At 38.5% G+C, this 14,273-nt stretch overlaps 4 protein-coding genes across 15 annotated transcripts in view; 3 read left to right on the plus strand and 1 right to left on the minus strand.

Moving 5' to 3' along the window:
• The window catches only part of LOC105671696 (collagen alpha chain CG42342-like), a 134,769-nt gene extending 129,553 nt beyond the window's left edge, over positions 1-5,216 (plus strand). For 10 of the 12 annotated variants that reach the window (XM_067350088.1, XM_067350085.1, XM_067350083.1 and 7 more), the window contains 3 exons: positions 616-750; positions 1,259-1,511; positions 2,357-5,216. In XM_067350088.1, coding sequence (XP_067206189.1) covers positions 616-750; positions 1,259-1,384 — 261 coding nt within the window. In that variant the 3' untranslated portion in view covers positions 1,385-1,511; positions 2,357-5,216. The remainder of the gene's footprint in view (positions 1-615; positions 751-1,258; positions 1,512-2,356) is intronic. The other 2 variants (XM_067350082.1, XM_067350087.1) reach the window with 2 other exon arrangements.
• On the minus strand, positions 4,178-4,794 carry LOC105671697 (putative peptidyl-tRNA hydrolase PTRHD1). The gene is made up of 2 exons (XM_012366074.2): positions 4,609-4,794; positions 4,178-4,384 (listed from the first exon to the last, which is right to left on the minus strand). The coding sequence occupies exons 1-2, from the start codon at positions 4,792-4,794 to the stop codon at positions 4,211-4,213; spliced, it is 360 nt and encodes a 119-aa protein (XP_012221497.1). The 3' UTR covers positions 4,178-4,210.
• Positions 5,217-5,899: 683 nt separating the features above from the next.
• On the plus strand, positions 5,900-10,214 carry Prx2 (Peroxiredoxin 2). Its single transcript, XM_012366110.2, has 4 exons — positions 5,900-6,058; positions 8,671-8,828; positions 9,290-9,598; positions 9,870-10,214. The coding sequence occupies exons 1-4, from the start codon at positions 5,942-5,944 to the stop codon at positions 10,012-10,014; spliced, it is 729 nt and encodes a 242-aa protein (XP_012221533.2). The 5' UTR covers positions 5,900-5,941; the 3' UTR covers positions 10,015-10,214.
• A 155-nt stretch (positions 10,215-10,369) lies between these two features.
• Positions 10,370-14,231, plus strand: LOC105671580 (synaptic vesicle 2-related protein-like). Its single transcript, XM_067350094.1, has 10 exons — positions 10,370-10,648; positions 10,863-11,024; positions 11,140-11,302; positions 11,618-11,739; positions 12,267-12,505; positions 12,824-12,996; positions 13,087-13,328; positions 13,598-13,757; positions 13,892-14,007; positions 14,069-14,231. Exons 1-10 carry the CDS (start codon positions 10,612-10,614, stop codon positions 14,125-14,127), a joined length of 1,473 nt encoding a protein of 490 aa, XP_067206195.1. The 5' UTR covers positions 10,370-10,611; the 3' UTR covers positions 14,128-14,231.
• The last annotated feature ends 42 nt before the right edge of the window (positions 14,232-14,273 follow it).

Here is a 14,273-nt window from a genome sequence, read left to right on the forward strand (position 1 = left end):
TAACGACGAGGAGACTTCGAGATCTCGCAGAACGACGAGCTACAGGGTCACGAAAAATAGCGGAAAAAGCTTGTAGAAACACGAGGAGAACATCCTTACGTATACACGTCCGCTCCCACCAAGTTCCGCACGGTTCCTCGCGAGACTAACACACTTTGCGCGTCTTGTATAAAATTTGTATATATATATATATATGCTGCCACCACCGTGCCGTGAAAGCGCATTATCACGAGGCGCGAGTAATGTTAGAAGAGACATTAGACGCTCGAGGAACGACGCGCCGAGGAGAGCGTTGGTCGCGCATTTTTTCACTGAGAAATCATTTCAACGACACGTTTTCGACGACAGTGAAAAAGTCGTGCCGGCGATATAATTGCGCTCGGTCGTCTCAGAAGGCACGCTCGGCCGAGCCTCGTCGTAATTAAAATCCGTTAATTAAACCTGCGACACGCGCTCCCCTTCGCGCTCGTCGAGGTATTGTGCACCGATCGATCAAGTATTATAATTGCATAATCCAACAATATTGTGCCTGGCCTTTACTTGCACGTCGCGAAACTTGCATCGGGCGTTTCGCGCGGTGTCAGTTGGGATGATGCATTTCGCGTGTGCGCGCAGGGCCCGCCGGGTAAACGCGGCAGAAAAGGCGACAAAGGCAACAAGGGGGATCAAGGTGTACCAGGACTCGACGCGCCGTGTCCGCTGGGACCGGACGGACTTCCTCTGCCGGGCTGCGGCTGGAGGCCACCGCAGGTAAACCGATAGCTTTATTTTGTTTCGGAGTTTGCGGACAGCAAAGATTCGAGGGATAGGAGTTACATCGCGCGTACGTAGTCGCGCACGAATTATCTTGCAATATTCGATCGAGGGATGTAAAATAGAGATACTGCAAATTCTTTGCCAATATTTCAGATCGCAATGATGTCCGATCGATAGTAATTTATCAATCGACTTTATACGAAATACAATATCAATTTGCTTTCATAATTGTCTAAGAATTCTGTTGTATTGTTTCGCCGATTATCTCGCGATACAATAAAAAAAAAAAAACAAAAAAAAGGAAAGAGAAGGATATTCCATGTGTTTCGAATCGACAAATTCGATAAACATCATTCTGCGAAACCAAAAACCCACCGGTGCGTCCTAGTTATCGCGGCGATCGCGTAGACACTAATAATCCACCAGCACTAACGCGGAGTATCGAAAGGGATAAGAGGGAGTGTAGTGCCGGGTGCACGCTTGGATTCTCGTGTGTGCTTAGCAGGATATCACGAGCACGTCCTCGCCGGTGATCGAAGGTCCCGAGCCCGCGGAGACGGATTACGAGGAGCCGGACGACGATTACGAGGACTATACGGACCCGAACGGGAACCTAGCCGAGCAATAATGCTCGTTTTTGTGCGCTGCCCTAATCACTACCGACAACTACCAACACCGACACCATCACCGCCATCACCACCACCGCCACCCTCGTCACTCGTCTCACCCCGTTCTCCCAAACTAACGTGGTCCCGGTAATTGCATACCCGGTAGTAATACTAACGCACGATGTGCCGTCGGCAGTTTGATCTCTCGCATGTAATCCCGCTCGTATTCTCCGCTTCCGGATGCGCGCCGTTTATCTATCGGCTGCAGTCGCCAAGACGAGACGTTGCCGCATTCATGATTGAACTCCAGCAAAGTTTATCGGAGAATCTTTTCGGAAATCTATTCATCTAGCTGCAAATGATTTGCACATTTTCTATTAGCAATATACTTTTGCAATCTTATATGGCATGTATTTATCTCCATAATTCACTCAAAGTATTTCGTATTTCCAATTTTTCAATATAAAACGGAAATTTTACAGGCAAATTTTACAGGAGACATTAAAAATCGCTTATTTATAACGTATTTCGATTAATTTGTCAAACTTTGAATTTAAAATAATTTTATTTTGTTAATGATTTTAATTTCAAACCTTTGCACATGTGTAATTATTCAACCAATTAAATTACAGCGTTGAATTTTTTCTTTAAATATTTTTTTTTATTACGCATTAATATGAAATTACGACAAAAAATCAATGATCTTTTCATGAAGAAAAATCAGATGAAAATATCATGTATTAAAATATGTTTTCCGCGTTTATTGCTTATCCACCAGTTTATGCTCGTTTATTGTCTCCTTCGCATCCTCTAATTATCCTCAAGCTAGCTAGTCGAAAAAATTTCGCGATTGCTTCTGCGAGTATCCTGTATCCTGTCTCCATTGGACGCATCGAGATCCCATCGGCAGTAAATGATAAAAGCTTGCTTGCAAACTCGCGCGAACGACCTCATTTCACGGAACAGACAATGACGCTTTTTTTGCTTTGCAGCCGAGGAGCAACATTCTGCGTCAATGGCTGGAAGAGGAGGAGGAGGAGGAAGAGGAGGAGGGACACGAGCGGCAGTGATGTTGCAAGGACAATAGCGCATTTTTCATAAGGACTTCTGTATATCCTCCTGTTCCCGCCAACCCGTCTCGTTATGACTGCGTTACGAAACAAAAAAAAAAAAAAAAATTATATTATATATATACCAAAATAATCATCTTGCCATCGAGTGTTGTAAATACGTGTACTTACAGTGTCTAGCGTCCGCAGTGCGTGTACATAAATAATTAGAGCTTACTGCGAATCTACAATCGTATCCCGGCGACGTTCGTGTCGTCGGACCCGTACGATTTATACTGTAAACGTCACACACACAAAGTATACGGTGACCGATCCGCCGTACGATCGGCACTACCGGTTTCCAAGTGCGCGGCTTGCTCCCCGCGTGGGAAAAAGAGGAACGATCCGGGATGTATGACCGCGGTCCTTGGATCGTCGTTAGGACCGCTGCGAAGACATTGGAATAAACCCCGATCGGAGTTGATCCCGGAGAGAGTCGCAGTGAAGTGCGCGTGTAGGACATTTCGTGGACGAGCGTGATGGCGCGAGTTGGGAAGAAAAACGCATATCCGCTTACCGGGCACACACGAACGCTCGATGCGTCTCCATGCGAACGAATGGATTTTTTTCGCAGCGATTGCAGCGAGCGCGATGAGATACGCAGAGGCGAGGAAGGAAAAGTCGCAATGCGATCTGACGGATTAGCTCTTAGTCGCGACCTGAAGTGCATTTCCAATTTCTTTTTCCTTCACAAATATTTTGCATGAAAATTCGTCGCTGTGCCGTTGATTCACTCAAAGGGCGAGAGAGATACGTGTACAAATATATCTTCAAAAATTCCTTAAAAATTGTACACTCAACAATTTTGCGTACGAAATTGTCAGGTCGCCTCTTAGCTAATCCTATTAGAAGAAGAAAAAAAAAACGTACGCTAAACCGTACCTGTGAAGAAATCTTCGCCGTTATTAATCATAGGGCAAGGTAGACTCGCGCGTAGACGCTCGCGAAGAGAGAGACACTTTTTGATACGACTAGTTGATTAGTGGCGCGCATCCCGCGTTACTCCCGTCTAGATTAGCATCGTACTACCGCTAGCTGTAATGCAAAGAAAGAAAAGTACGACTTTACACAACATACACATGCCTATGCATACACATACTTTGTCAATACTTTCAAGGTATCGCGCAATAAATCAAGTAAGTGTATATCGTCTCGATGTCAGAAATAACGGACCGCCGTTTGTCGAGCTATTCTCTCTTTTTATCTCATTCGGACGTTTGTAGCCCGTCCCCTACACGCAAATATTTTCGGTATGTCGAAGCGACGTCGCAAAAAAAAGGAAAAAAATAGAGAAAGAGAAAAAAAGAAAGATAAGAGAGGTAGAGCCAAAGTGTTACCCCGTCGGAATATCGACAGTCAGACGCTACGTTCTCGACAGACGTGTGCAGAGCGCGGCTTATCTCCGGCGCATTGATCTTCCGCGTTCAAGCAGGGTAAAATATAAATGTTCCTCCAAAGTTTGTATTTATTTTGTACGAGCGCTAGAGAGCTGCGCCTATTAATCCTCTCAGTGTCGTCAGATTTTCGCCTACCGTCTTCTTTAATTATGACTGCGCAATCCGTGCATATATCAAGAATCTTCGTCCTTCGTCGGAATTCAAAATATTCCAAGATTTCTTCTCAGGCGCAAATATCCAGATTTTACGGAATGACGCAGAGGGGATTAATTTCGATGCAACGCGAAGTAGAAAGTAACATGAGACGTTTCTGTTTATCGTAGCAATATTTATTATTCCTTTATGTCTTGAGCAATTTAAACTTCTTGAAATACGATTGCACCTTGTCCTTAGGGTAGGGCTTTGTTACCAGGCACGTCGCGATGTTCTCGGGCTGTTCTATCCACAGCTTGTGCTGAACGTCGTCCTCTTTCAGTTTCGAACACAGCGTTTGCAGACTGGCTTCATCGGCGGCCTATTATTCATATTCACATTTCTCGCTGTTATACTTTATTCTTATCGAAAACGGATGTATTTCGGTACGCGAGCTCGCGTTTTATAGCGACCAACATATTTGAAACGAAGGAGTCCGAAGTAATTTTCTTTGCATGCAACGTGACTCATTTAACCGTGCGGTTAACACGCAAATTAACGGCCGAAGCTCGCGTGCGCTCGTAAAGTTCATCGAATCATACTCACTTCGAGGACAACCTTGTGCATATTGTCTAAGTCGGCGAGGTAGGCCTGCGTGTGGGTGTCATTATAAAAGAGATGAGTTACGGCGGTACACGCGTGACACGCTTGGGCGACCACGGCGCCCAACGGCCATCCCATTGTCTTTGAAAGATCTCCCCGCACCACCACGTACTGAACTATTCCGGACATCCTGGCGAGAAAGAACGCTCTCCTAGATTCGTTGCGAATCGTCTCACGTAAGGAATTCGGGAAAAAAGGAGCGAAAAGGAGGGATCGTCGGGATCTCCCGTCCCGATTCGAATAATTGAACTCGCCGCATTCGTCTAATTCTTAAGATGGCCCAGGTCTCGATTTAATTAGTAAGTGCCAAAAAATATATTATTATTCGTACAGATAGGATATAACGCGCGGGCATTTCCGCGTATTATTTATATATCAAAATTGTATCTCGTGCCCGACTCGGCGACGGCTCTGCAAATCGCGCGCGGAAACGCGCGTTCGCTATAGCGTCGTTCCTTCGATGTTGCGGCATGCGCAAGATGTATTATTTATACAAATTGTTGTTATTAAAGACAAATAACGCAGAAATAATTAGCATGTACGGCATATTATATGGGTTACGAAACGACGTTTATTCATTCCCAACCCAAGCTACATGTTCAAGCGAATTTATTTTTGTGCATATTTTTTACTAAATATGGCATCAGATATCGGAATATATTAGTTACGTAAGAAGAATGTGGAAAAAAAGATGTGACACTTGACATTTTAATGAAGCATTTGTCAAAATATATTGCATTTTTTTTGAAAAATATTCGAACAGTCGTTCGAAGTAAATTTTAAATGAGTTACGACTAGAACAATTTACCTTTATAACGATGACTACGAATAATAATGTCTCCAGATAATAACAGTGTATATTGAGAGGTTAGGCGAACTACTGTTCCTACAACAAGCAAAACATAATTTTCTTGAACTGCGATAAATACAAAATTCGTAACGAATAGCAGAATGTTTAGATAAAAATATAATCTTGATATAATTCAGTGCACTCTAAAACTTTAACAGAAATTACGAATTACACGTACATCTGTCACTGTTTTTTTTCTTCTTCTACCGGTAGGTAAATATTAGTATGGCCAACTGTAGAAAGTGTATTATCCTAGATTTTATTTCACTTTCGTACCAATATAAGAAACTCGATCGAAAATTCCCTGCGCATTGTTAATGCCAACATTTATCTTCCCCCAAATTATATCCCCAGTTCGCGGTTTTAGCAAGCGACAGCTAGATGTCTCAACGTTCTCTCGATGCTACGACATCATCTAACATATATATGCAGCGGTCGATACCAAAAGCTTCTCCACGAAACCGGTCACCGGCTAGTTCTCGTTCCTTTCTCAACAAAGCCGCGTCTCTCGCACAGCGAATCTCTACGAGGAAGCTAATCAAGGTAATCCCTCATTTCCTACTTCTCGAGCATTCGCTCTGTCACTTTCGGTAATCTTCGAATACGATAAATTGCCATACATAAAGTTTGCACGAACAAAAGACGCGCAGGGATTTATGCCTTTAATAAATTGTAGCGGTTTCGTTCGTCAACGGTCGAAATTCGGTGATGGAGCTTATCGGTTGTCGACCCGACGAATTTATTTACAATGTCACGAATGTGTGGGAACGTACAAGCCGATTTTAAAGATTTCTTACATAATTCGGTAGTACCGGCTCTTTCACGAATAGCGCGATTTTGTCGTTCTTTTTTCGCTCTATTTCGCAAGAATGAAGGTCGACTGTGACGGAGAGAAAGAGAATTCGAGAACGCCGTGCTATGCGGGCCGAGTCGCGTACAATGCCGGCGAATTTCAAGTCGTGCGGTTTGTGCCAATCGAGTCTGAGTAATCGTCACGCGACTATCCTGTTGTAATTTCGCAGAAATGGTTACAGAGAAAATTTCGAGAATCTATAATTTTGCGCAGTCACTTCAAAAAAAAAATACGTGGATGAATTTACATCTGATATACATTTATTCTGAGACCATTTTTCCAACAATTTTTATTAATATTATTTTTTCTTTCGTTAAAATTTTGTTTTTATTCAGAAAAATATATAGAGAATAACAACGCGACATTGATCGCAAATTCACACCTGATCTTTTTTAGAAAATATTCCGCGTTCGATTATCTAATATTGCGCGAATTAACGCAACCTGACATCGACTGGTTTAGCAAACACAGCATTATTCATGCACTTAACATACATATATCACATATGTATTTATTCATGGTAATTCATCGGCTAATGAACAAATTATCGAACAATTATAAAGTAATTAGCTATATTGTTTCGTGAGATATTTTTGCAAATGTATATATATATATACGAATATTATGTCATTTAATTTTAAAATCGTCCAAATCGAAATCTTAACGAGATAGTCTATTGCGAATACATATGTGGCACTTGAAGAGCAACAAGTTGGTCTCTGATATTGTATATAATTATAAAATTGTTGAAATTTGAGAAAAAGAAATTGATTTAATTTCTTTATTTTCGTCATTTTTTAAATTTTGCCCGTACGTGATGAATTCAAATAAACAATTGGAATAAGATTTTTATTATTATTTTTTTTTTTAAACTAAAGAAGGAAAAGAACGCAATGTTATCATCCGCTTCTACGCCTCGATGAATGGTGCATATTATTGCTAGAATTATGAGCTAGGAAATGGAGTCGTTTAACAAAGGAAGACTTCAATAGAGTCGCGAGGCCGTTGTGAGATTATTCGAAATCTTTTTCATGCATGTTATGCAGCTTCTCGCGATTTCTTTGTACGCAGTTTCCTTTCTCGAGATTATTTTTTCGTATAAAATCTCATTTCATACAAATCTTATACCTGACTTGACCGTTGCGTAATCCGAGGTCCCATCTGCTGCTCTAGTTCAATCGTGCGATCCCCCCCTCCCGTTTATTCCCCCGCTTCTCTTGGGAAGCTGAATCTAATTTTCAATGCAATGTGTTATCTATATATTCTCGAAGTTTGATTTAATTAATTTTCAATATTGATCAATTTCGGCATCGAAAAGCTCTATTAATTAATAAAGATGAGCATCGAGCATTTGTATGTAATAAAAATACATTACCAATTTGTAATAAATTGATAAGTGAGAAATTCAATATCAAAATAAATGTGCGAGTTTATAATTTACTCGTTTTAAATATAACTTTTTTTATTTTTAAGTGAATTTTATGAACTGTAAATATTTTTCATACGCTTCATTAACTTTGAATGTGCCGTTAATTTCTATCAACTTCTGCGTTATCATACTTCTTCCATCGAATGATTCCCACTTGTGACAGGTTTGATATTCCAATATTTATTAGTTTGTCATCGTTGGAGATAACGACGACGCGTGTATGCAAACTTTCGTAATATATGACGAGTCGATGCACCAAACAGAGAAACCTTTACATAAGTTATCGCTGAATAAATATTTAGTTGTTGGTGATTCTTTGTAGAAAGCTTATCGCGCAAATACTTACGCTAAGTGCTGAATTAACACTGCTGATTATACTTACAAATCCTTTGACCGTTATCATATCCTTCATTAACAGAACATAGTATATCCGCTATAGCGAAAGTTTATTAACGAATGCGAAAAGAATATCGCGAAATATTTACATCAAATCGCCCAAAGTGACGAGAATTTGTTTGAAATATTTTTGAAACATTAATGTGTATAAATATGTTTTTATTTACAAATCGTAGAAGCTGCTACATATTTAATGTTTAAAGTTCCTTCACAAAAACAAATACAAAGAGGCGTAATGTTATGAATATTCAAACGTCGTAGTAAACGTTCGTACATATCGAATTTATGTTATCATGAAAAATATACACAGACGGAATGAGAGATATGTGAATTTATCACGACATAGATTACTTCGTTTAATGACTGTGATTCCCGATTAATGATTTTGAAATAAGTTGTATACTTATAGATATTATAATTAGGAGTTTTGCTGTACGATTCGTGAGATATATAACGTTTGCCTGTTCTTAATTATAGGAAATCACAGAAACAGCAGCAATCATGTCAGTGCCTCAGCTTCAGAAACCGGCGCCCGCTTTCTCCGGCACCGCCGTTGTGAACGGACAATTCAAGGACATCAAACTCTCAGACTACAAGGGCAAATATGTCGTTCTGTTCTTCTATCCATTGGACTTGTAAGTATGCTGCAAAGCTACTTTTGTAGGTGTGAGATAACGAAACGGTTACGCAATTTTCAATTGTTGCGCGAGAAATTCTATTGTATCGCGTTCGACATTTTTATCACGTATGTCTAACTATGAATCGGAATACATTTGAGATGATAACAAAAGGATACGCTTTGCATTTTAAAATATTGCGTCTGTAAAAGCTGATTTATATATATATATATTCCAAATCACGTTGCGGGTTGCATCGTAAAGAAATTTAAGCAAAGAAATACCATACCAAGACTCAAAGAAATTCAAAAAAAGAAATACTATTTAAATTCTAAAGATTTGCATTTCTAAGAAAAGAATAAGACTTTTAAAATTACATTTTTAACTACATCTTGAAGATTTCGCATAAACAAGTAGTGATTTGTAAGATCGCTTCAATCGTCGTGAGCTGTAACTAACGTATAATCATTCTGCCGCAGCACTTTTGTGTGTCCGACGGAAATCATCGCTTTCTCCGACCGAGTGAAGGAATTCAGCGACATCAACTGCCAACTGATCGCCGCTTCTACCGATTCCCACTTCAGCCATCTTGCATGGGTGAACACGCCACGCAAGCAGGGCGGTCTTGGTGAGATGAACATCCCTTTGTTGGCAGATAAGAGCTTCAAAATTTCTCGTGATTACGGCGTGCTTGATGAGGAAACAGGAATTCCTTTCCGTGGTCTTTTCATCATCGATAACAAGCAAAATCTACGTCAGGTCACCATCAACGACCTGCCCGTCGGAAGGTGAGTTACACTACCGTTATCATTACGAATTAATTTATTTACGAATTAAAGTTTTTTTATATCATAAAACTTCACACAACATACAGACTTTCAAGAATTCGAAGAATTATGATTCGACATTTTTATTAATGTGCTAAGCGTGATCGCGTGATCTTCGACCCATGATAATGTTGAAAGAAATCCTTGTATTAATAACACTTACGGTCATTTAACATTAGATACGAGTGGCATTTCTTCGCTAAATTAAATTACATTAATAATCTTATCACAGATCCGTGGACGAAACTCTGCGCTTAGTTCAAGCGTTCCAATATACCGACAAACATGGTGAGGTGTGCCCAGCTGGCTGGAAACCCGGCAAGAAAACTCTGAAGCCCGATGTCGAGGGTTCAAAGGAATATTTCAAAGATCAATAGACAATAAGATACAAATAACACATTCTTTATACGTCCTATTGAATACACTTATTTGTGTGTGTTTCATATTCTTTCGCCGCATTTGCAGTTTGATACTTATGTACTCTTTGTCTAACATAGACGTACATATCGCAACGAACATTGAATATCCATTAAAATGTTCATATATTTAGTTTAATATAAAACAAGTTTATTTTCTACATGCTTCCATTTTTGTGCCATTCCTTGCCGCATACGATTAACTTATATTGATGCACGTAGAGATAGAGATCAGCTTGATGTCGATTATCGATTAGGAAACACCTGAGCTTAGCGGAAAAGGAAATCTCGATGCGTCAACGATATCGTCATTGAATCTGTACAAAGTTCAAGTTTGTATCACCAAAAATTTTAATTCACTTTTAATTCAATATGTTTTAACAGTTGCAATTATCAGTTGTGATTACTTTTTACGATAATTTCGTAGATAGTTTGGTGAGCGTTTCTCGATCGAGCGAATTGTAGAGCAAACTTCATTTTGTACTTGTTAAGTTTTCAACGTTTGATTCATTAACCTACTTTTTGCGAATTATCTGTGATAAAATCGTTCCATGTAATATGACTGATAACTACGAAGCTGCAATAGCAGGAACAGGTAGGGCAAAAATTCAACAGAATTATACTCTGTGTGTCACAGTTGGCATTTCCAAACATTATTATCTTATTAACGATAAGACACGTCATGTTCTGTTGATATTATATCGTAATTATGTTAATTCCGGATAAGAAATTTTAATTTAATTTATCAGAAGAATACGTAAAGTAAACATATACTTTTAAATTAACATATGGCAACGCTCAATGTGCAGGATGGGGTCTTTGGCATTACTTCTTAATCATTCTCTGCGGCTTGATATCGCTTGCGGAAGCGAGCACTTCTTTGACTGTTCCCATCGTGGCACCGATAATAGCATGCGATTTGAAACTCAGCAAAGACCAAGCCATCATGCCTATTGCCATTTCCAGTCTTGGTATATATTGATTTAGTTCTATTTTAGTCTTAAATTTTATTGAAGTATTTTCATTGAACATAAGTTTCACGTCTGTTAACTTGATTATCTTTATTTAATCCATAAAAAAAATTAGGCATGGCGATAGGAGCCTTCGTGTTTGGATCTATATCGGACACTGTTGGGCGTAAAAATTTGATCCCGGTTACTATGGGCATTGTGTTTTGCGCCTCTGCCAGCCTATCCTTCGCGCAAACTAATTTTCTGATAAACTTATCAGTGTTTGTGTTGGGGCTGGGGTAAGTTTCTATCTTTTCATAACACACAACGAAAACAATCGATACTTTACTATGATAAAAATAACTGCAGCGTATTCACATATGTTTGAAAAAAGTTTCTCATAGTTTATTTTTTTCACTATATTTTATAGCATTTATTTATCAAATTTTTTCATTTAGCATTAATATTTTTTGCTTGCAATTGTCATATTATTTGCAGCAATAAAAATTATGCGAAAGCATCATGATTTGCATATCGTGCCTTCATTATTGCATAACATTAAAAATTGCGTATTTAATTAATGAGAAGTAATTACGTTATCTGGCTATTCGTAGAGTAGCCGGTAACAATACTGTTCTGAGAGTATACCTCATCGAATGCCTACCGATGAGAAAGAGAGGAACTTGCTTAGCGATAATTGATATGTTCTGGATGATCGGTTACGCATTGGCTTTAGGTAAAAAAATGATCTACAAGAAAATCCTTGGATCGTAATTAAATTAAATCCATGTTCTTTGATAATAATGCAATTTATTTCTTTATTAAGTATATTTTTAATTTTTTAATATTAAAATAAAATCTGCAAGATTCTTTTTGCTAATTATATTTACAAGTTGCTCTCATTTCAATTTGCAATTTTATTTATTAAAAGCATATAATAATAATTTAGAAATAATATCGTGTTATATATTAATAAAATAATTAATTTATAATTAATTCTATTCAATCAAAATTATCCAATAACTGTAATAAAATCTAGTTAATTCATAAAATTATTCATAAAATCTATTTTAAAATAATTCATTATTCATAAAACTTATTTTAATTTTTAATATATATAAATGCTATATAATATTTTAGTACAATTCTCCATTAAAAAGAATATTAGAGTAACACGTTAAAATAAGATGTGTCTAAAAGAGATTTGTTGTGAAAAAATCTTCACAAAAAAAAACTAACATTTGCTGGATGTGATTTGACAAGGCGTCTCCTGGGCTTTGATGCCGTCTGTCATACGCATGTTGGGCAAGAAATTCCGACCGAGTTCCTGGCGAGTCCTCGCCGCTCTCTACGGTATGCCAAGCCTGGTGATCGCCTGCATGTCAGGTCTCCTGCCGCCGAGTCCTCGGCACTCGATATACCGTCGGAGGCCGGGACAGGCACTCGCGGTGCTCCGACAGATGTATGCCATCAATAATTCGAAACACGCCGATACCTATCCGGTACGGCAATCCAACGCACTCCGTCCAGTTTCTTTTTTCATTTCTCTGTCCATTCAATCTTCATCTATCTGTGCATCCTGAAACATCCGTAGCACTAATTATTTACAGATCAATAAAAAATAATCTCACCGTCAGAAGGAGTTCACGTATTTGTAACTAAATAAAGAATGAATATTTTGATAATTATCTTATTAATTGTTTGAAGCAAAAATTTAAATTTTTTAAATTTATATCTATGTATTTTAATTTTTTGTATATTGATGTGTATAATTATTTTATTTAGCGCTGATTCCCTTAAAACCGTTTCATGCAATTTAGCTGAAGAACTTAAGAGACTTAGATGATTGCGTGCAACCAGACAATGACGAAAGAGAATCGAGTTTTGAAAAGTACTTTACGAAAACTTGGGAACGAATCAACAAAATGCACAGGCCTCCTTACAAGCGGACAACATTGTGTGGAATATTAGCGTGCCTGCTACATTTTCCCGGGTAATAAAGGAAGTTCTACCGTAAGCTCTCTTGCATCCGTATCTCTCCGACCGCGCAATTGCGAGGAGAATCACGAGGACGATGTTTAAGATTCGCCGGGCTCGCTCTGTGGAAGACGCACGTACTCCAGGAATTGGAAAATGATCACATCGGAAGCGGAAACGGTACGTGCAGCGTCAATATCCAGAACGTGGCATTAGGTTTTCTGCAGAGCTGCGACGAGATAAACGAGGCTCGTTTCGAGCTGCTCCTGCTGGTATCATTGGGCTACGTGCTAGGAGAAATACTGCTTATTGTTGGAATCGACGTCGTCGGCAGAAAGCCGTATTTAAGTAAATATCTAAATATTTCTTATAATAATGATAACAATTATTTAAATTGTAATAAATACATTCATTTTGATTTGCGCAACACTATTTTATGCTTGTTTTTAAAATAAAATTTTGATACATTGTACAGCAATAATATATATGAAAGTTAAACTGCGCAACTTTTAATTAAGACACTTTTTTTTAAAGAAATATTAATTTACATTCTTTTTAAAACAAGAATGTAAATACAACTTCATATTGGTAACAGAAATCTTTTTGATTGCTGTCAGTTTTTTCGGCATTAGTGGGCGGCGCAGCCTCGATCGTGCTAATTGTTCGGATGCACCATACAATTCGTCTGGTCTTAGCATCGATTTTTCTAGCCGCTTACGCTATCGGCGTTACGACGACGTGCGTTTTGCTGCTGGAAAATTATCCCACCGCTCTGAGGTAGGTCATGTGAAACGGTATGGTCAACATGTTCGGCTAATTTTAGATCATCAGACGCATTTTCAAGAATCAAATATTTGTGAACGCAATGTATACATATGTGAAAACTTGTAATTTCTGGTACCGGTTTCCAGAGGCACGATGATAGGCCTGACGAAAATACTTCCCCATTTAACGGTCTTTGCGATGCAGCTCTTCCTGAAGACAACTTGTTTATCGAGCATCATTGTAGTGTCTATTATCCTAATAGGTACGATAAAGCAAATGTTATTCACTTGATTAATTGTTATTAATTATTGAACGTCTTGCAGGTGCGGCCATCGTAATGCTACCAGTAGCCGATTTAACCAAGTCACCGATGAAGGAATAATTCACACTTCCAGTTATGTATCTACGATGATTTACTTGTTTGCGTGGAAATGTGACTGTATATTTCTTGAATAAAATTTTATTTTCCTTCTTTTATTGTAAAAAGTGCCAATTAATCTTTTACAATTTATTTTGTTTAATTCTTAT

This window comes from Linepithema humile, chromosome 2 (genome assembly GCF_040581485.1).
Source record: "Linepithema humile isolate Giens D197 chromosome 2, Lhum_UNIL_v1.0, whole genome shotgun sequence".
In the NCBI taxonomy this organism is placed as follows: Eukaryota; Metazoa; Arthropoda; class Insecta; order Hymenoptera; family Formicidae; genus Linepithema; species Linepithema humile.